Source organism: Blennius ocellaris (assembly GCF_963422515.1).
Source record: "Blennius ocellaris genome assembly, chromosome: 16".
Lineage (NCBI taxonomy): Eukaryota > Metazoa > Chordata > Actinopteri > Blenniiformes > Blenniidae > Blennius > Blennius ocellaris.
The window spans coordinates 14,014,834-14,037,533 of record NC_137665.1 but is presented as its reverse complement, the minus strand read 5'-3'; the positions used below and the strand labels follow the sequence as shown (position 1 = coordinate 14,037,533).

Here is a 22,700-nt window from a genome sequence, read left to right as displayed (position 1 = left end):
TTGATGTTTTGCTGATGAAGTTGCATAAAGGAGGTCATCTTTGGTCCCCGCCTCTGCAATCAACATTAAGGTATGTAGACCATAGAGTAACAGTTAAATGTAGCTTTTGGTGTTGATTGTAATTTCCATTTTTTTTTTTTGAGGTGGAAATGTATGTCATAGGCAAGAAGTTATCCCAAAAGCATTACAAGACTCATTGAAGCAAAAACCTGTTGCGTTTACAGTTAAGGTATCTTTAATTGTAAAACACAGCATTCAAGCTCGACAATCACAATTTAAACATTGTACACATCTTAGAGATTGAAAAAATAAAAAAACAAACAGGGGACATCTACAGTTGTTTCCATACAAAAAGAAAAATCAATCAACACATTTTTTTATCTATTTACCATATTCACATTAATGAAGCACCGTGTCGTGCGCACTATGAATCTAAATTGAGATTTGAAAGAAAATCTACAAGCAAATCAAACAGGGAAAATGCTCAAAAAGGTGAAATAGGCTTTGAAAAGGAATAAAATGTCAAGTTGGGTTTTTTTTTCTTCATTTTGAATATAACCTTTACAATAGCATTGCTTTACACACCACCGAGATAATACTACGACTACTGTAAAAACAAAAGACAGTGTGATGTCGGAATTCGTCCGGCTCATTTGAAGACATTGAATAAAAAGATACAGAGAGGGTAAAAGAGGTTGTGCTTGGCTTGTTGGCACAGTCTCAGAGGAGCCGTCTGAGGCAGCACGAGTCCAAACCTCTCACCATTCAGCGAGGAAGAGTTGGCTTTGGACAGCTACCGGGCTCCACACACCGTCCCCTTCAGAGTCCACTCACCCGTCTATACGTTTCCTGATAAATGCTAAAACACATTTGTGAGACACTGCAGGACAATCCCCCGCTCTGTGGAGGGAGATGAGGCTTCACTCAACAGGAACATGGAGAGAATATCAAGAGGTTAAGTGGACACGGCTCACTGCAAAGTATCTCAAGCAAGGAAATAAAAATCCTCTTCTGTTAATTAAAAAAAAGAAAGAAAAAAAAAAAAGAAAAAGCTTCTTGCTTCCAGTAGTATAAAAATGTTCTTCATCAAACCCAGTTTCATTCTTACTTCTTCCCCTCCATGCTCGTCTTCATTCTAAACTCAAATCATTTGCCACAAAAACAACTTGAGGCAAGAGTCACCGCTGCAGAACCGGGGCTGATCGCAGTCACAAATAACTAAAAGCTCCGGACTCAGCCCCGAAAAGAAGGAAACATGTTTCTTAAGAATGGCTGTAAGACGTGCAAGACCGCAGGGAAAACTGGTCCAAGACTTCAGGTTGAAGCGATGAGAAACAACAATGAACCCACAGTCAGAGGAGTCTGTGTGTGTGTGTGTGTGTGTGTGGGTGTGTGTGTGTGATATACAGTAAGTCAACATGAAGATGCATTTCTAGATCTAAGAGTCCTGAAAACGTGAAAATTGAATCTATTCTAACAAAGTGTGTGTGTGTGTGTGTGTGTGTGTGTGTGTGTGTGTGTGTGTGTGTGTGTGTGTGTGTGTGTGTGTGTGTGTGTAAGGCATTCCTCTCAGCCTCCTGCAGTAATGGGGAAAGTGGTACAGTACTTTACAAAACAACCAGTAGTAAACAATGTTAGTGTGCGAGCAGCTCCTGAGTCCTCAGCACTGTGTGGTGGTGTGTGACCGTGTGTGTTCCAATATGGCGAGAAGAAGAAAGAAAGAAAAAATACAAAGGACCGTCAAAGTCAATGGATCCAGGCTCTGTTGTGTCCGAGCTGCTCTGGAGTCCTGGCATCAGCCATGATTGGTCCTGAAAAGTGTCCTCGGCCATCCAGCTGGGCAGGTTTGGTTTTGGACAGCGAGGCGGTGGAAGGTGGTTGATGATGGCTGGTTGATGAAGTCAGAGCGCTGCAGACTGGATTCCTAATGGGCTGGTGGGTTGTTGGGATCCGGTCGACTGTTGGCCAGGTACTTCGCCCGCATGCTGGAGGTGTACTGGGAGGAGAAACACAGAGCGTGCACGGATGAGAGTCAGACTTCACAGCTCATAGTATCACTTACAAACTCCTTGTAGGATTTTCTCTGCGTTACTGGAATAAAATGGAAATATCCAGGTTTAAAAAAAACAAAAACAAAAACCAAAAAAAAAAGTGGACCCTGGTCAATTCCTTCAGCTGAATGAGAAGATACCGACTGGCCGTGCTTATCACAATCCTTTGAAGGAGCCCAGAGAAAACCCCACACAGGTTACCGTCACACGAGTTTGTCCGCAAAACTGGAATCTAAAAGGGAATCAAACCACTGAGACGTCACAGAAGGCTCTAGGAGACAAACGGCTTCGCTTCCTGCTGTCAAACCTCGGTGCATGTTGCCAGAGCCAGGCAGCCATGTACACTCAGCACATGCATCGCTTTCTTTAGAGTAAAGGTGGAACAAGCACAAGAAGGCCGCATTTCAGATTCCTGCCGAGACATCCACCGCTTCTCTCTTTGTATTTTGATCAGAACGATTTGAACGGCCTGCTGAGGATGTGGACAATGAAAACAACCAAAAATGAATTTTACGGCAAAAAACTGAAAATGACTTGAAAAGAAAGTCTGTCTTTCATTTTCAGCCTGATGCTGCCGATGTTTTCCCGTCCTGCACCAATGTGGCTTCAATAGATGTGAGCACCAAAAACTCCTTACCATCACATCAATAGCACAGTATTGCTTAAATATCAACACACCCATCCATAAATACACAAACATGACAGATAAGATCAGTCCAACCTGACAAAGAACAATCATAGGTTTCATAGCATAACATCCAGACATTTTATATGAATATAATCAAGTCTGTGTGGAAAAAGACATCTACAGATATCAGCTTAAATTATATATTAGTCCACGTTGTTATTGTCTAATCCATTTAAACTGATGTGACAGTGTGTTCAGGGAGAAACACACAATATAATAATCATAAACACCTTTTCTATTTCTATGTGAAGTTCCATGTCGTCATTAACATTATAAAAATATTGCTGAATAGAATTTTACTGCTTTGTTCCAACATAAAATAACCTTCAAAACAGTGAATTAATTTGAGACAGTTGATAGTTTTTCACTGATCGCAGCCTCTTTAAATGTACCATCTTGTTTTCTTTGATTCTCCGAGAGAAGTTTGAGAATGGACAGTGTCAGAAAAGTTCTGGAGTCAACATTTCTTCACATCACAGTGACAATATTTGACTAATGCAGGAAATGGATGATAAATCTTTAAATCGTTCATTTTCACGACTTACGCAACAATTGAGACTCGACTCAAACCTCTCCTGCCACTGTGCTTCAGATCAAACACAAATCAACTGACGGATTTGTCAGTAAAAACATGAAGTGACAGGAGGGAAAACACCACAAAACAATATTGAATAAATAAACAAATGCCCACTAAAAAGAGCCACAAACTGGATCTTACAGGCTTAAAAATGCACCTTTTCCCACTTGTGACCTCCGTGAGTTCACCTTCAAACCTAGGAGTCAAAAGAACCCATTGAAACATGATATCCTTTGACTCGGAGGTCACGGTGAGCTCCCGACACACCCGAGGTACGGGGGGGGGGGCAGACATGCAGCTCGGGACCACAGGAAACAAAGACTGGGTGAGACACCGAGCAGGAGCGAGGAGTGGGAGGAGGAGGAGGAGGAGGAGGAGTGGGGAGTCCATCAGCCCCGGGTGGAGCTACATAAAGGGGGAGCAGAGCCGGGAGTTGGGGAGGTGCTAGAGAGGAGGAACAGGCCAGCGGGTGGAGGAGGCAGGGCGTGTCGTGTACCTGTCAGCACAGCGGAGGAAGTTACCAAAACGATCTTGAACTCTCCGAAGGCTTTAACTGCCAGCAGTGACCGCTGTTACTGTCCGCAGCGGTCAAATACAACTGGATGGAGTTGTGAGGGAAAGAAAACGACAAGAAGACAGTGTAGAGAAGATTGACAAAGCAGTGGCGAGGCCTACACACACACACACACACACACACCCCAGGGGGAGCAGGGTCTCAAGATGGCGGTTCAGGTTAGATGGGAACACGTCAGGGAACACGTCAGCTCATTTCAACAACAACTCTTCACTTTCAGAACACACAAACAAAGTTTAAGACCGAAGATCTTTAAAGATAGACGGCTGATATGTAAACCACAGATCCACATCCAGACACACGTGACATCCACACCAGTGACAGCTTTAAAATGCCCACAAGTGACACACTGGGAAGAGGCTGAAGCCCTCTTCTGGCCCGTCGGGGTAAATCCACTTCAGCTTAGCCTCTTAGGTCGTAACGTCATCCACAGCAGCACCAAGACGACACACAGTAAATAATTCTTCTGCACACGAGTCAGTAGATGGACAACAACAACAATGGCGTGTGTGGTTTCATTTAAAAAAAAACCCAACGGTAACTCACAAATCAAGATGGAAAAATAAAGTGTGCACAACCAAACTAAGCTTTAATGGATCAGTGGGAAAAGGCTGAAAAGGCAGAAGAGAACATGGTGCGAAATCGCTGGTAGTTTTGTGCTCGAGAAGAAATAAACACACAGGATAACTTATTGCGGCTAAAGACGCTCGGGGGTTTTCAATCTTCCGAGACAATTAAATCTACTTTTCTGTCCATTCCAGGCTCTCGTTTGATGAAAACAATATAAAAAGGTGACAGATTGATGCCGCTTTACATTTGCCTCCAACTCCAAGTTTTTGGCTTTTTCATTGACTTTTATGTACAGCGGTTACTGCATTCCTTTAGTTACATTGTTCTTGAGTATAAGATGCAGTTGTTTTTTTTACTTGTACAAAAAAATAAATAAATAAATAAACAAACTAAAAAACCCCACAAGAACTTTAATGAACGTGGCCCATGTTGTTGTATCGATGTTACAACCTTTCCAAGTTAATAATTGTGAACAGAAAGTAGCATCAAGTCTGACTTTTGGTTCCTTTAATATCAAAATGATTGGGTCAAAATGGGCTAAAAGTCAGCCCTCAACAAAAAGCTGCTCCTCCAGGTCTCTTTACTTCACATGGGGAAAGCAGCACTTACCGACGGGGGTGGAGACTCTCGTCCTATCAGGGGTGTATTTTCACAGCGAGAGTTTGGGAAGTTGGCGTTCTGCGCCCTGTTGAGGAAAACACACAGTGAGATCAAAAACTCAGTGCAAATGTACAACGTCAGTGTCCACGCTGTTTTGCAGATATCAAACAATATGTGGAATGCATGAAACCCTGCAAGTCCGTGAACAAAGCTTTACGGTTTGGAGCCAAAAACTAAGGGGGGGGCTCCCTCCCCCAATGTGTCCGAGCTTCAGAGCTTTGGGTTTCACAAGCGTCACAGCTGGAGAGCAACAGCTGCATCTGCTGCACAACATGACCGTCGATAGAATTGAGCTTCTCTCTGGGGACATGTAAACTAGCTCCTGACTACACCACATATCTGATATCAGCTCAGGCTGTGTTGTGAAAATAAATTATCTGCCACTCCTGCCTTACACTCAGCGAGTCCTTCAACTTCGACTTGAGGGTAAGAGAAGTCTTACATGTATTCTGTGACCGGTGCGTTGCTGACAGTGTGGGCCGCGGCGGGGATGGAGGTCTCGCTGCCATAGCTGCTGCCACAGCTGTACAGGCTGGGCATGTGGACCCGGTACAGGTTGTCGTGGTTCGGCCTTCCTCCGTGGCTCAGAGACTCGTCCTCGCTGTCCTCGTCACTCCTGCAAAGGACGCACAGCTCCGTTAAACCACCACCAGAGGGACCCCCAGTCTCACATCAGGGATGACAAAGGAGCATGAAACGTGCCACGTGTTCAAGGTTTTTTCATTATTCTCAGTCACGTTTTAATTCAATTCCTTCACTGCCTCAGGGTGAAAACACAGGATGGATTCTATGCTGATTGAAGGAAAAGAGGATGCACCTTTCCACGGGCCTTTAGGGGGAACAAAAACAACACAAATTGAGTCATGTAACTAGTTCAGCTGCCAGAATGGAGCCTCATTTCTCATGAGGGATTAACATTTTACAGTCTGAGTCAAAAACCCTCTGATTTCATGTGCATCACTTCAAATGATGCTTACGAGACAGAAATGGTTTGTAAACACATCAACAATGAAACCGACATCATGGATACTGTCTCCCTCTAGTGTTCATGGCGCTGCATGGCTACAGAATGACATCATACTATTACATTTACTTCTTAATGCATTTCTTTTAGGTAAAAAAAAACAAAAAAAACCTGAATTTTTCTTAAATTTCAATGTAAAATAAATCTTAATAGTAACTTGAAATCGGGCAATAGAATTATCTTGTACTCATCAATACAAGATCAAAACAGAAGCGGCTTAGCAGGTAGCGCTGAGAGAAGCAGCCTGGCTTTACCAGCGGAAGCTCCAGCTGAGATCAAACTGATGAACATACCCCCCGATGATAAGAAGGGATCAGTTCATTATGTGGAGCAGCTGAGCCGACGGCTGTGCCTGGGAAAACACTTTTCTCATTGCCATCCCGCAAAAACCTTATCTGCCGTTAATAGGACAAAAGAAATGCGAGGGATTTCACTCTTCTGGTGCGGAAAGCGACACCAGCTCAGGGGGTGGTTATGATAGATTTAGGACAGTCCCACACAATTAAGGAGGATAACAGGAAGTAATCTATTTGAGAAAGCAGCTGGAACCTTCTGGACTTGTCCCAGTGGTAAACACAGCCGGCCTTTGAACAAACAACAACAGAAAAAAATGTTCATCCGCCCTTCACTTGCATCAAAACAAAAGGGTTTGAAATGTTCTAGTCATGACTAATTAATGGGCCTTTTCTGCTAAATTATTTCTCTCCCTGTATCCACAATCCTAAAAAGTCAGCTTGAAAGCTCTGGAGCTGCTTCCTGTGAGGCGCAGGGTGTGTACAGGTCTTACCGCTTGCCCCGCCAGGTGTGAGGCACACTGCAGACAATGGAGCTGAACATGAGAGCGGTGACGAAGGAGAACAGGACGAGGTAGATGAGGCCTTCTAGTCCATCGTAACACAGGCCGGTCATGGCCTGGACGTAGTCCTGCAACAACACCAGGTACCCGTCAACACATTCCATCAAACATTTGAAAGAGTGACATGAAAGGTAAAGGAAAATGTATTCACTGTGATTTAAGTAGGTCAAACCAATGAGATCACAGCTGGACTACAAGAGGAAGGCAGTGAAAACCACTGCAGAGCGACTCTCCCCTAAATGCAGGAGGAAATTATTCAGTCTTCTGCAGTAGATACTCTAATTTTCAGGGACTAATTGTGCGGTGGCGGTTGAGAGTAGGCCGAAACAGAAAGCAGCCAGCAAGTGCATGTGTGCACTTGAAATTTGGAATCCTCTGAGGAACAATCCTCCAAAGCACAGCGATAGCCAAGTACTTGTCATTCAGCCAGCTTCACGAACGCTACACAGCCAGCATTAGCTGGACAAGCAACTTGCACACGGGAAGGCAACCGTTATTTATGGTGACAGGTGTAGTCAGCTGCACGGGCAGAAGAGACGGGCTTCTTTATACAACTGAGCTGCACTGCATAGATGTCACAACAAATCAGATTCTTTTTATTTATTTATTTAGTAAATCAGACATGAAGCAACCCCGCAGTAACATTGTCTTGGTTTGGAAGTCTTCTCCTCGCTGCTTACCATGTGCAGGCTGCGGCAGTCCACCAGCGCAGTGAGCTGATGCAGGCTGATCTCTGTGGTGTTCAGGATCCCCTGGATCTCCTCCAAAGTTCCCTGGAATTTAAGGAAGAAATGAACAGTGGAAAAAAAAAGGGACAACTATTGCGGCATCTTTTAACGCTTGGACTTATTTTAGTTCAAGGGGCACAAATAAATAAATAAATCAACGTGTTCTTTACAATTCGGGAACTTGCTTGGTGGTTCGGCAGGCTGGATTATGGCCTCTTCTGGGCCAGTTCTGACCCACGGGCCTTATAACACCCCTGCTATAAACTTGAGTGCTACTGCCCAAAATATTATTAGTATTTGCAAAGACTCTGACTTTTTCATGTTGCACATAACACAGTCATGCATTCTCCAACCATTATTGTGACATGTGAGTAATGAGAAGAAATGTAAAAGATACCAAATATGGACGAAGATGGTTTAAGACACTTAAATTACACTAGTTTTGTCCAGATTTACAACACTGAGTGCCTGGAAAGCCTCCATCACTATTACAAAGACAGTGTCGAACTAAAATCATCATAACAGCAAGGATTTGTTACTTTTGACTTGTGACGACTTAACACTGAAGATTGACTGGAAAATGGGAATGAAAAAAAACGGAAACATTCTTTCCCTTTAAAAAAAACCAAGGTGATTAATTCACGGCCTATTTGAGAAGGAGTCTTTCATCAACAGCTGTGGCTGAACCAGCAGATTTTAATGCAGGATACATTTTAATGGGCCGTCTCTTTTTTAGCTCGAGTTCCCATTTCAGCTCGAGGAGAAAATAGTCTGATTGCCCGATGATAAAAAAAAAAAAAAAGTTTCCCCAACCTCAGCAAATTTCTCCGGTGTGGGTATGTGAAGTGAAATATGCCTCTCTGTGTTTCCAGTGTCAGCTCTCATTTATGCTTTTGTCAACAGAGCAAGGACCCGCGCTGGACAATACCGCTCTTGTATTGACAAGGCCCAGTGAAAGCCTCGTGTGGCTAAACGGACATAATGCGGCTCCCAGGTGGGCTGTCAGCAGAGCTTTATGCGGACAGGTGCACTTAGTTTCTTTGCGGGTCGGTCGGGGTCGCATTCACTGGGAGATTTCTGCCGTTGCAATCAGTGATGGAGATACCCTGCTCGCACCGAGGCCTTGAAACGTACCTTGGTCTGTTTGTACTCTCTGGTGGCAGAGCGCAGCAGTTCAGACACGTCGTCCTGCATCTCCACTAATGCTTTGTGGCTCCCAGAAAGCTTCTGAAAGGGGGGGGAGAAAAAAAGCGGAATACTGTAGCAGACCTCACAAGTTTTTTTTTTCCATTTTTCAAGTCATTACCACAAGCCTTCAGTAGCAGCCTTTTCTCTTTGTAGTCAGAAGGCTTGTTGTGAAATCATCCTGACAGTTTATAGTTTAAAAACGGAGAGGGCGAGAGCTTCCTTTTCTTTACATTGGTACTAATAATAGATGCCTGGACTCGAGGCACTCAAAACCTTTCATTTATTCATGTGGCTTGAAAGACAAAATGTAGATAAACCATTAAAGGAGAGTATAGATTCACTTTAAAAGTGACATTCCAGTTCAGTGCAACATCTTTTATAGCTCGAGCATACATGCTTTGAAGCGGACACATGCTGGAGACATAATCACAAAAAAACTGCCTGCTTCTCTGTTCATGCTGGCAGAATGGAAAGTATTGTACTAGTGCATGAGGAGGAAAAAAAAAAAGCCCTATCTCTCTGGCTGTGGAGTGACTCATTGTGCCCACTTGCATTCTTACAAATTACAGGGTCAAACATCATGTGGAGAGTGTGTTGTGTCTACTGAGACATGAGTATTATGAACGTTAAATGGAAAGATGAACAACTCAGACATGCAAAGATGTGAAATATGTAACAAACCTGCTGGAAGGGGTTGGTTTGCTCCACGCTGCAACTCAGGTAGTACTTCAGGATTTCTGCGGTTCAGGAAGACCAGAAGAGAATCTGTTAGAGCCAATAATGTTCACAGAGACTTTTATTTATATTTATCACAAACTACTTATTTCTGATTTCTATAAGACGACCCATTGTCATAAGGTCAACATTTCATAATGTCCTGGTAACTGAGGAAATCTCACTCTGAATATAGAACCTGAATTGGTCATGTATTGGTTGATTGACAATTATGGTTACAAAAGAAGTGGTGACTCATTTTCTATAGACAAAAGAAGCAAATGACTGTTTTAAAAAGCCCATCAACACAACAGACAAGCTGAAGAAAAGCATTTTTATTTAGAAACTTCTGTTAATTTGGAAATTTGAAATGCCTTCAGAAATCCCCCAAAATCTAATTTAATGGGTTGAGTGCTGCACAGCTGCTAATGGACAACAAAAAGCTCCACCTTGTTTACCTGTAAACTTCACCTTAATATAGGAATTAGAATGATCACAGCCCCTTCTACTAGTACCTCAATCTCCTGCCTGCCCTGACGTGCTGGTTCGCACCACTGGTAAGTGTGATCGAGCTTGTTGGCGTCTTTTTCGTTCTCCCAATGCAGCCGAGCATGAGCTTATACTTAAAACGTGTAAACGACAGAGATCGTTATGAAGAACCTGTCTCGCAGCCTCACACGCCACAAGTATTTACATAATCTCTACAGTTATTGTTAACACGACGTGACCAAACTTGCACGATGCTCACCGCGCACCACAAATCAGAGAGGGCCGCAATCAAGGTTTTAGACTGTCACTTGTCATTATCATCCACTGCAGTTACATTAAGCCGGCAGCAGTAAGGCGTCGTCTGTGAGGAATCCTTTTCTGCGTGAGCGTGCGACTTAAAGAGAGATGCAATCCGCCACAAATACAAGGCGTGAGAACACCGCCGCTACCCTGACGCATGGTGCTAGTGACGTTCAAACTCGTTACTGTGTCAGGAGCCTTTTTACCCACAGACACACACGTAAAGCCGAAAAGGACATCTAAATCAAGCGAGCTCTGACAAACACACCCACACATTAAAGTCAGGAAGAGCAGATATCCTGAAGTATGGGGATGGTGATACTAAAGCCTTGTCATAGGGCTACAATTGGCTGTGACATGACTGGCAAAAAGGAGCATTTCAAAAGAAGGTTCAATTATAACATAAATCACAGGGTTTCGAATGTGAGGGAGTGAAGAGCTGGGAGAGAGGGATTCTCTCGTCCGCATTTCGTGCGCAGTAGTTACAACATACTGTTTACATATTTGTCAAACTTTTTTTTAGTTTATTATAAGTTTTGTCTTCAGGTATTTGTTGCCTTCTCTCTCTTTTTAAAACTGTGAACATTATTTACAGTTGCAGTGGCTTTTGACTAGTTACTAGCATGATTTTATGCTTTATTAAATAATTCCTCAGGGATTAATAAGGTATTTATATTCTATTCTTGTCCCAATATTGTTTTGAACCCAAGCTGTACGGTTGTGTTAGCAGTCTCACTATCCCAGGCTTATTGGCTTTTCTCCAGGTACTCCGGTTTCAGTCCAAAAACTTGTTTGAGTTCCACTGGTGACAATAAATTGTTTGTAGGTACCAACAAGTGTATGGTAGTCTGTTGGATGGATTGTTGACCTGTCCAGGGTGTATCCTTCCTTCACACACAGTCAGCTGACAAACACAACAACAACCCTAAGTAGGATGAAGCTGTATATGACAATGATGGATGTTTGAAGCCACATGTGAGAAGAGGACTTTACTCTCGGAAAACATCAGCACAAATTATCCTACAAGTCAGAAAAAAAAGCTTTTGTGGCGATTGCTTCAGGTCGAACACAATTTAGTTCAGGGGCCAATTTCCCCTTGAGTCGGTCGGACTGGTAAAATAGTGCTAATAATTAAACATTTCTTTGCCCACAGATGAGAAAATGCTGATAATTTTTTTATCTTTGCCATGTCGCTCCTCACCGTCACTGTTGCCAATGTCTCGGTGATCGAGAAATACTTTCCCTTTCTGGTTGAGATTCAAGTGTAATACATAACTGCACAGGAGGATGAAAAATAACACCATGGGTCTTTGAAATGATGCATGCCCAAGTAAATACAACAGCCATCCAGGGAAGGAAAGTAATAAATCCAGTGTTGAAATAACACATTTGCTGCTATCCGGAGATTTAGCTACTGCAAATTTCCCACAAAAGCTTTGGAAGGTTAAGTTTGGAAGTTTAAACGCTGATGCAGTGAAAAGCATTTATGACAATATTTATTGGTTCTTCTTTATTGGTTCATCACTCTGTGCTGCGTTTGAAATAATTTGCTAAATTAAACACAGTGGTGATATATTTAAAGCATGGGTTAGAATAAATAGACTTCTTTGAACAGTTGAGCGGCTAACATGTGCTCAAGAGGGGGAAAAAACAGAACAGAAAACCCCCACACTGCAGCAATCAGCCTTGGGGGGAAGCTGCAGCACAATGCAGCTCAGTGCGTACAGTAAGTCGACGCTCATTGTTCAGATCCAGCACAACGTTCATAGCCGATGTCCCGATTTCCGCCTCAAAGCCGAAGCTCGCTGCTGTTCAGCAGATTACCAGATGTTAGAAAAGAGACGAGAAAGAGAGGGTTTTGTAGGGTTGATCAGCAACATCGTGAAAACTCACAGTCTTCGGTAATGTTTTTATTTCTAATCATCATGTTGTCATTTTTGCTCCGAGGACTGATGTGCTATGCAGGAAATGTACCGGGCCTCTGATCCGCCGCTTCACTGCTCTTATCTCTCTCCAACACACATACAGTTTCTCTCTCTCTCTCTCTCTCCCTCTCACACACACACCCGAGGCACTTTTTGTTTTCCGTCTTTAGTGCATCCACATCATGGGACAGATTGGACAATTACTGAAATGAGATGTGTTGGAGAAGCTCCTGTGCTGCTTTAAAAGGCAGCCGTTTCCCTGTCAACCCTGCTGCAGACGTAGCAGTCCATCTTAGAAGTATTTTATTGGCCGAGCAACACCCATAACACTATCATCCTACAGCCGCTAGGTAGTCTGAACATCGAGATGAGGAGGGCAGAGGAAAGTCAGCATTTAACATGACTAATGTTCAGTTTTAAAGAATTATATGCATATGTATCATACCTTGGTTGACGACTCTGTACTGGTCCGCCACTTTGGTGACAAATGTATCAGGAGCAACACAAAAGTCACTGGAGGTCTAGAAAAGCAAGAAATTAACCACACAGTCAGTTGAATCACGCACACAAATGTGACAGGAAATGCATCGTCATCCTTGATGCAACAGGCAGGGAACTGACTGAAGCTTAAAAAAACCAAACTGTTAAATGTCAGTGGAGAGGAGCGACAGAAAAAAAATTAAGCACATTTAGGTGTGAACAGTGTGATTCATCTGCAGGGGAGGAAATCCTCCACATGGATATTTAATTTGCATAAATAAAGATTAACATTCATCTTCATTTTTTCATCCTGCTGAAAAACAGACTAAAAGATGCTTGTTTGAATTAACTGAAAAGGAGAACAAAATGCTGTGTAAAGAAGCCAAATCAGTCTTGTTGTGAAGAATAACAGCAATTTTACAGCTGCAGTAACCAATACCAGCTATTTTGCTTGTGATCACATGTCTTAATCACCATCTTTGCTCTTGAGGTTTCTTGGGGGGAAAAAGAACAGGAAAACAACTATACCTGTGCATATGGAACAAGAAGTCTTGAGGGTGTCTGCAGAATGTGTTCATTGTATTATTCTGCATCGCACTTTATCGTGCCAAAATCACTTAGTGTTTCACCTCACACCTTAATTACTTCAAGTGAAACAGAACCTTCCTCCTCAGCCAGATTCTGCAGATGGTGAGTGTGTGCACCAACTCAGAGCATCCGATTACAAGCAGTGGCCTTTGCAGCTCTACCTGCAAAACAAGATCATGTACTGATGCAAACACTCACCGCAGAGACCGCCAGCTCCAGCCCCAGGGAGACCCAGCTGATTACGAGAGCCACCACACCAAACAAGCACACCCTGGGGGGGGTAGAAGAACTTCGTCACCAACACTGCCAGCAGGGACGGTCGTATGTGCAACTCTGGGCAAGAGTTATACTCCAGGTGATTAAGTTAATCATTGAGCCGTCGTTTTCAAATGCTAAGATTGAAGATCTAGAGCAGTGCTTCTTGATGGGTGTTTTCCAAATGACATTTTTCGCCCAGGAATAATCCGATTGCATTAGAACCCAGAAGAGTGATCAATGAATGTATTTATTTCAGCATGCGATTGACAACATATCGCACAAATAAAATAAAAAAAATGAACAGTTTGTGTTTCTGATATTTTCTGAGCCTGAGCAACAAAAGAAAAATGGCTATTTGGGGTAAATCTGTCACCAAAGCGTCAATCAATCACGAAAACACAGGTTTGGTTGAGGTTGGAGAGAGAGAGGAGAGCGGGCTGGAATTTTATAGAGCGGGAATTAATCCTGACTGAAGTACACCGACAAGGTGTCCCTGATGAGCTGAGGGCTTCAGGTCCAGTAACTATCACTCAGCTGATACGATTTGAACGCAGAATCGTCCCCCATTAAGTGTTCCCGTGCTCTGATCTTGTCATCACACTCACCCGACGAGGGTTGCCTTGGAGTTGCGAATCAGGCCAAACAGGACCAGAAGGCAAATGAGGACGTCGAACAGTAGAAGGGATATGTAGCCCAGCCACCTGGGAGGATAGAAGTAATTAAAAAAACAAAAATGGTATCAAGTAACTGAGTGGGTAAAGTGTGTGCAAAAAAAAAAGAAGAAGAAGAAGGTGCAATATAATGCTATGTATCTATCATGTAAAACAAGATGGAAAGCAACCGATTGGCTCCAAATTTATTCTGCAGCAGAAGGAAATTATTCCCAAACATATGGACTGTTTATTCAGAAATACCTGAAGCATTATGAGCAGCACAGAATCAGACTAAATCCACAGAAGAGCTCAATGATGCTTGAGAACAATCTTCACGTGGGCTGACCTGAAACTGGGAGGCAAGATGCTCACACCAGATACCCCAATCTTCCCTGTTACAGTTCACAACGTTTGCATACTGAAGCCGTCTTTACTCCATATATCAATCCCAACCATGAATGAATCCCAAAGTACATCTTAAATAAGTGAAGGGAGGCGAAAACTAAAACTGTGATACAGACAAATATCTTTTGCAGTTACTTTGAATAATTTTTTTTTTTTTTTGGAGCAACTTGGAATATTATGTTCAGCACTGGAGTTGACATATTCCTTCAATTAAGTGATGCATTCCAATACTTCCATTCTGAGCCACTTCTTCAAACACAGCGAACCATTTGATCTGTGGTCTCACTTGCATATTTATGATTGTGGGAAAAGATATGCAAACTCAGAGGGAGCAGTCGGTTCAGCATTCTGTATTTTCGAGCAAACTTGACATTCAGATCAAGTTGGTTTGCTGAAAAAGAGACTGTCCTTTATGTCTGTGCTGACCTTTACTTTTCGCTTTTTATCTACCAATACATAGAGGTCCAGCAGAGCAAAAAAAGGTAAAATCATCTCATTGAGGATTAATCAAGTAACTTTCAATGCTTTTGTTTGCACCACAGGCAGCCAAATTCTGATGAGACTGTTGGATGATATTCCAGCTCTGTGCTGCTGCCTCTCAGCTCGTATCTGTGTTAATGCTGCGTCTCGCTTTACCGTTTCCAAACTAATATTCAAGTCTTACCTATACCAGTCATACAGCTCGATCTTAACGGCCAGCTCTTCCAGGGAGATGTTTGCGTTATCCCAGAAGGGAATCACCACCATCTGCCTGACCAGCTCATCCAGCTGGCCCTGCAGCTTTTGGATGATGGACAGGTAGTCTGCATGCTGCGCGTACTGGCCTTCAAGCTGTTGCAGATTGTCGTCTACTGTCTGGTTCAACGAGGACGTACTGTCGTGTACCTACAGTCGAGGCCGAGACACACAGGGCAAGGATGGAGTTCAAAGCAAGAGAAAAAACACCAGGCGGGGGTTTGCTTCTAATGAATCTGCTCATGGCAGAAGGGCGATGAATTATTAAACATGTTGGAATAATTTGTGTTGGTGGTCTTACCAGTTTCTGCACTCCGGTTATTGTGCGGTTCGCATGGCGGAGGGAATATGTCAGTCGATTCACTCCATCACAAGTCTCGCCGTTTCCATAGAAACCGACGGCAATGCCAGCGCTGAGGGGAGACAAAAGCCGGGGGAGTGGGGGGTAGTGAGGAGGTGGGATTAGCTAAAAAAGACAGAGAGGAGACAGAGAAGCGAGCGAGCGAGGGGGACAGCGAGGCAGGGAGTGAGGCGTGTGAACTCTATATTAACCCCGTCGGTTCAGGCCCCAGTCAACAGGCTCCTTTCAGCCGCGGCAGAAAGACTCCATACAGAACCATGGAAACACAGAGGAATGGACCAGCTATGCCCAAAAACTCCACACCACAGCTGACAAAGGCCGCACTGAGGCAGGAGATCAGCACTCATTCACACAGACAGGACTCATCTCTCAACTATGCGTGTGCAACACTTGCTAAAAAAAGAGACACCAACATATTTGTTTACAATTAAGAGCAATTAAAAGTGAATTCAGGGTGATGTGGCTTTAGGAACTCTGAAGATAAACCTCCATTCTGTGCTCTAAGAAAGGCTCAGCTCTGATACCACATCTTGCCTACCACGCCAGAACAAAGGTTATCAAGTGGAATATTCTTAGGAGGATGACTTTGAGCTCAGTCCAACAGTGTTCAGACAGCAGCACTCTGGGTTTCCCCTCTCATCCTGAAAGGCTGCTAATCTCTTCCTCTCTCACACTCTGCAGTGTGAAAAAGGTGAACGGGAAGCTGATTCACAGCAAACAAACGGACCCCCTGCTGTGCTACGAACCTCCACAAACTCTACACGACTCTTTCATTTATCGGGAAAAACAACACTCTGTAAAAAAGCCAGGACAACGTACAGAAAGATGCTATAATAATCCTATTATCTTTAACATGTCGGAGTTCTTTATGTAGTGACGTCAAGCTCAGAAGTGAAAGAAAACAAGGAAAGGAAACATGTGATCTGCCCAACGCTCACCAAAAACAGTTGCGCACAGCTCCGGGCTCAAACAGATACTGTGATTGTAATGCAGTGCTTGTGCTCTTCAGGTCTCTGAGCTCTTTGTGCAGCTCTGAATCGACTGCGATGGCTCTCTAGTGGCCCATCAAGAGGAGGAGGAGGAGGAGGAGGAGGGAAACAGGAAACAAATGCTGCGCTCAAGGACAGAAAGCGCCTCCAGATGGTACATCCTCACTCTGTTTATACGTCGGAACAGGAAACTAAAACCAATCTGTATATTATGCACACACAGAAAGCTTTACATATGCAGACATGCAAATACAAATGGCTGAACCACCGCTGTGTATTCTCAGATGACGCGGATCTATAGACTCCATCAGAGCACCTGAGTCTGCAGAAGTTTACTGTAATGCAATGATTCATTTGAAACTTCTCCACTTAATCTGTGCACTTACATTTGGAGACTGCAAGTCTGGCTCAGAGCCCTAAACTAGATGCTCAACTTGGACTTCTACTCCTTCAGAAGTGTCAGCGTCAAAATATCATTGAAGTGTGTGTAAAACACTCCACATTTCTACTAACTCGCAAATCTTCATCACTCACCGAGTTTGGCACCTTCAGTAGATGTGTAGTGATCGTCAACTGCTTTTATACATTCTGAGTCACATTTTACTGTTTGCATGCAACTCTGGTGCAACTTCCCATAAAAAACAAACAAACAAGGATACATTACTTAAAAAAAAACGAAAGCAGAGGATTTGTGCTTCACACAGCAAGTAACCCAGAATTTATACCGAAACAGAGGTATCCTTAGTGTTCATGGACTGGACTGTTCATGGACTGGACTACAAGGTGAGGAAGGTCCAGCAGAGACTGGAACTCTTCTGGAAGCTTGAAAGTTTGAACAAGCTCACCTCATCTCCTGATGATTCATTTCCATTTGTATTATCTGAACTTGGCTAAACCAGGAAGAACCTGCACCGGGTGATCAAGAACACAAACAGACCACTATGCCCGCCCCATGGCCGCGACACACAGAACGATTATAACAATCTTAAAAGGTCCACAGCTAGCTACACTCTACGCCATGAAGCTAAAACTTTGGGCGCAACATGAAGTTTGCTGTGAGTTGATTAGACAATTAAAATGCAAGCTGAATTACAGCCTACGATGGATGTGAGTCTACGTGATTGCGCAACAGTAAAACGCTATGTATGTGTGGAATCTCTTCACAAAAAAGAAACCAGCGAAACATAAAGGAGCCCTCGTGGCATTTATGCATTTGGAAAAAAAGTTTTTGACACCCCACATTCTTTTTTGACGCGTTTTGCCATTGTGGCTGCAAAATCTATTTGAGCGAAAATGGCACAGAGTGTAGCGGGCATCAAACAAGTCAAGGCGGTGAGACGAGGAGAGAGGCTGCACAGTGTGGTCGTGGTCGGCGCTCTCATGCTCAGTGGCCTGTCTGTGCCGAGTGAAAGCGATTTTCTCCAGGTACATTTTGCTTGACGTGGGATTTATGGTATGCTGCCATGTTTTCACACAATACCTTTTGCATTATTGTGTTGATCAGCAGCAATGCTGTAATTTTACATTCTCTTAAGTATGAATGTGTGTGATGGTCAAATGTGACTATTCAGAATCTTCAGAAGATGACATCCATACTGTGACTGTGTTACATACAAACGCAACTGTGCTTGAGCATCTGAGTCGCCGCCACTGCGTTTGTGCGCTTATACTCACCTACAGACGAGCGTTGCGATGATGACGCACCAGGCCGTGCAGCAGCAGTCGGCGTTTTGCCCTTCGTCGTTTTTGTCCCGCCGGCAGCACAGCCAGATGGAGTAGAAGAGCAGGAAGAGGAGGTCCAGAGCCAGACAGGCAAGCGCCACACCTCCCAACAACAGGATGGACTGACGGGCAGAAGAACACGAGTTATGGAACTTTCTCAACGGTTGAAGCTGCCACATCAATAACAACCAGACTAATGGAACCCAAAGTGTTCCACAGAGGAAAAACCATGCAGTCCGTCTGAGCAACACAACAAAGCTGCAGTCCTATCGACATGTTGGATTACAGCTTCACAACTCATTGTGTACATTATGGCTGATTTGTGTACACGGCATAAACGAATGCCACAATCATAATAGTAAAATCAGTGTGATTGTCCTGGAGAAAGAACTACTATCATCAGAAAACATCCTTACAATGACATGCACTGTCTCTGCCATTTGATAACAAAAAGATGCTGTCAGACACTGTCAAGAACTAAACAGTCAGTACATTTACCCACCGATATTGCCACTCACGCCGTATTTAGCATGAGTAGTTCTCTTAATCAAAACTCCTTGAACCAGGGTGTCAAACATGTAGTTCAGTGGCCACAGCACAATTTCATCTTGGGTGAGCCAAATTGGTAAAATAGTGTCATATTTACACTTTGCTTTATTTTTTTTTTTGTGGCCAGGAGTACAAGTGATAAAAATGTATATTTTCACAATACAAAAATTTAGTCCTAAAAATGACTACTATTTCAACATAAAGCCAATATTAATGAAACCTTCTTATGCAAAATAGAGTGAAATATCCAAAAAGCTTCTCCTATAGCTGTTGCATCATGCTCTTGGTGGTTTGGTAGGCCAGATTGCAGCTTCTTGCGCACTGGTTTCCATCGACAAGCCTTATGTTTGACACCCCTGTTCGAGACTCTATACGTCTAGAAAATTACAAAAACAACCACCCAGCAACATATTTAAAGTTGAGGAAAACCGGGTCCAAGCACTGACGTATTGTCCATTTTTGACAGGTCTACAACCATAAAGTCAACATAAATCCTGGGTCCCAGTCATGATTGTCAGAAGACAATAAAAATACCTGTCAATTCTTGCCACAATTTTAAGTGACAGACTGCACAGTGCCGGCATAAAGTGATGCTTAAAGCTCTCAGTTCGAGACGGCACCTCATATGTAGGTCAGACACAGGGCCTGTGTCTTAACCTTGTACTCCTGAGGATTCCGGCCTGGGCCACATTTCTAGCCACTTTTGTTCTGCTGCTCCATTGGTTGGGGTTTCTCATGATGCGCCTCAGTGAACGACACGCCCTGGTGACCCTCGTGTTGCAGTGAGTGAACTCGACAAAAGAGCAGGCCCAAAACACGGCTGTGACTGGCCAATTGCACGCGAGCGCAGCTGAACGACTCTGGCAAGAGTGCAAACTATCATTTCAACACAAGCTAATTCGGCGTGTTGCTTCCATAACATCTGTGTGAGATGCGTGGGTGACCCGAGTCCGAGGCCCACTGGGTTGCATCATGAAGATGTAGTCCCACAATAAGAAGCACTGACAGTACAGCCATCTGGACATGTTAAAAAAAAAAGGCTGTCATCACCATTGTTTCAGAAGTATGGTTTGTGGACCACTGATTACTTGGTTTACTTGTAATAATTATAAATCACTTATTTTAAAGCCATATGCCTGGACTGGCTGAGGAGTTCAAGTAAATAGGCATGACTGTGTTCAGTGTTCATTAATTATCTTCACTCCATGAGAACTGCTGTTTATATCGACTTTCTAGCTGCACACACTGGGTGCCAACTTTGTACAGCTGCAACTGTTATCATGCCAACGACCACTTCCTGCATCTGAGCAGGAAAAGGCCATAAGAGGGCAAAGAGCTGAACTGAAACCAGCACAAATGTGCAATTTGTTTGAAAGGGAGTCCTTTCTTAACATTAAGCAGGAACAAGGTAAAGAAACCAGGGGACTTTTTCCAGTCACTGCACTGTGACTCAAAACATCCAGCCAACTTACCCAATTGTTGACTTCTGTACAGAATTTTTAAATATGGCTTTTCCCCCTGCCCACAGAAAATTGCAACTAATGTGCTAAACGGCCCGGGAGAGACATTTATTACCACAAAGCCAGAGAGGAATTGTTAAAATCACACTCCAAACGGAAAGCACATAAGAAGTGTTAATAGTTTGCATCGAAGTCAATGTGCTCCCATGACACATTACCAGACGCCACCTTGAGTTCACTGCACATTAAAATGAGTCACTTCCGCAGAATTAAAACCTGCTAAGTATTACTTAACTTCTGCTTTCACAAAAAAACACAAAAGTTCTCCTGTTAAACATAAAACCAAAGACAATGTATGATCGTTGTTAATGCTAAACCAGCTGACATGGACAATCATTTAGCTGTTCTGTCAGCAACAAATAATGTGCGTCGGTATCAGACTGGAAGAAACCACCTGCATACCAACTGTGCAGTGACAAAAACTTAATTTAACCGAGTAGGATTTAATGTCAACTCTGTGAAGAAATGCTGTTGTCCCATCCCCCAGTCTGCAGACTCCATCCTGACCTTTGCCACCAGTCTGACCCCTCTCATGCGAGTGGGCTTTTGGCCCCTCAAAAAGGCACTACTTCTAACATTTATGATACGATCTCAAAATAAATAATATGTGGGGGAACGAGAGGCGGCCGAGCCGACTTAAACAGACTGCAAAGTGCCAGCTGGCTGGAGTCTGGAGAAGGTCAGGACATGGATATAGAAGCTGCACACAGATGGTGACAAGGATCACAAGGTGAGGGGGAAGGAACAGGCGCAACGGGGTCATCTGTTAGCAGGAATGTGGACAAGAAAAATAGACGGTTTGATGAGATCCTATTGATCATTATGCCCTTCAACTCAAGAGGACATCGGATCGTAATTGTACCTGTTGATACGTCCAGTCGTCGGGTCGGAAGTCACTGCTGGTTTGCTCGAACTTGAAGTTGAAATGGGGGAGTCTGTGCAGCAGCGTCACCCACCATGGGGGAGTGAAGCTAACCACCGCTGCCATGGCGAGGAGATGTCAACGAGATCCACTCAGCAGGCGGCCAAGCGGGCGAGGATGCTTCAAACTGTAAACAAGCAGGGGAAGTCCACTTCTTCATCCGGGATGAGACACAGTAACGTCGGGAGCAGCTAGCTTGGCTCACACACGAACAACCAACAGAGTTACACTTCAGTTAGCCAACACATTAACCACTTAAACAGCAACAAATACGTAACTTTAAAGCGGCCGATCCTGCAATATATCTTTAAAAACGGAGCACGACAAGAAAGCAGCGCATAACTTGATGACAAGATAGTACGACCTTAACTAGTCGCTCTAACACCGGTGTTTCGGATTAACTGGTTTTCCTGTTAACTGGTGACCCGCTTCCTTTAGCCCTTGCTGCGAGTAGGCGCAGATGTTAAAATAAGACTCACAAAAGGCATGGAACTTTAACGTAAATGCGGTAAAACAATGTTCTCAGGGATAGCTACGGATTTATGTCGGCTTTTTAACAACTCGTAGCAACAATGGAGGCTACAGAAAGTCGGTCACTAGTTAACAGGGAAACAAGTTAATCCGAAACACCGGACCTATAAAGCTAAGCCCAGCTCGTTAACCTGTTAAATAAAACTCAACAGGAAACGTTTAAATCGAGTCAAAACGAAGTCAACTTGAAACACAAGGCTGGTTATACCCGAAATGTAGGTGAAATGGCGGTTTAGCTGCCGGTTAGTTGAGTGAGCGGAGTGTTGAAGGCGGATAACGAGTCTCTTTTGTTCCACTTGACATTCTGCTCTGCAGCTCGTTACATCCTCCTGCAGCCGCTCCTCACTTCAGCTCCAACAACCCGAAGCAGCCGCTCCGACACGCGCATCCATCCAGTGGTTATCAGCGGAGTGCTGGAGCCCGACACGGCGGCTCCTCACGACATTCCCCCAGCTGGCAGCCGACACTGCCCCGGCAGGACTCAGCACAGCGCACCGGGACGCGGAGGAGCTCAAAACGGCCCGGCAGCGCCACCACGAGGCCAGCGCGAGGACGCGCAGTGCCAACGTCGTGGCACGTTCAAGTGCTGTTGGAAATCATAATTGTAAATTACAGCAATAAATTTTTTTCTTTTGAGGCGCTA

The 22,700-nt window shown here is 43.9% G+C and overlaps 1 protein-coding gene across 1 annotated transcript; it reads right to left on the bottom strand.

Annotated features, from left to right (window-relative positions):
• Positions 1-229: 229 nt before the first annotated feature.
• Positions 230-22,596, bottom strand: ttyh3a (tweety family member 3a). Its single transcript, XM_080510708.1, has 15 exons — positions 22,266-22,596; positions 21,467-21,653; positions 18,488-18,657; positions 15,765-15,876; positions 15,393-15,613; positions 14,276-14,371; positions 13,611-13,683; positions 12,790-12,865; positions 9,598-9,653; positions 8,863-8,955; positions 7,681-7,773; positions 6,932-7,068; positions 5,563-5,736; positions 5,070-5,145; positions 230-1,996 (listed from the first exon to the last, which is right to left on the bottom strand). Exons 2-15 carry the CDS (start codon positions 21,590-21,592, stop codon positions 1,925-1,927), a joined length of 1,575 nt encoding a protein of 524 aa, XP_080366834.1. The 5' UTR covers positions 21,593-21,653; positions 22,266-22,596; the 3' UTR covers positions 230-1,924.
• Between the last annotated feature and the right edge of the window lie 104 nt (positions 22,597-22,700).

Coding starts and splice junctions, on each gene's coding strand:
- ttyh3a (XM_080510708.1), bottom strand. CDS start 21,592: ATGGCAGCGGTGGTTAGCTTCACTCCCCCATGGTGGGTGACGCTGCTG. Junction 18,658..21,466: donor ACGACTGGACGTATCAACAG/GTACAATTACGA, acceptor TCTGCCCGTCAG/TCCATCCTGTTGTTGGGAGG. Junction 13,684..14,275: donor TCCAAGGCAACCCTCGTCGG/GTGAGTGTGATG, acceptor TACCCCCCCCAG/GGTGTGCTTGTTTGGTGTGG.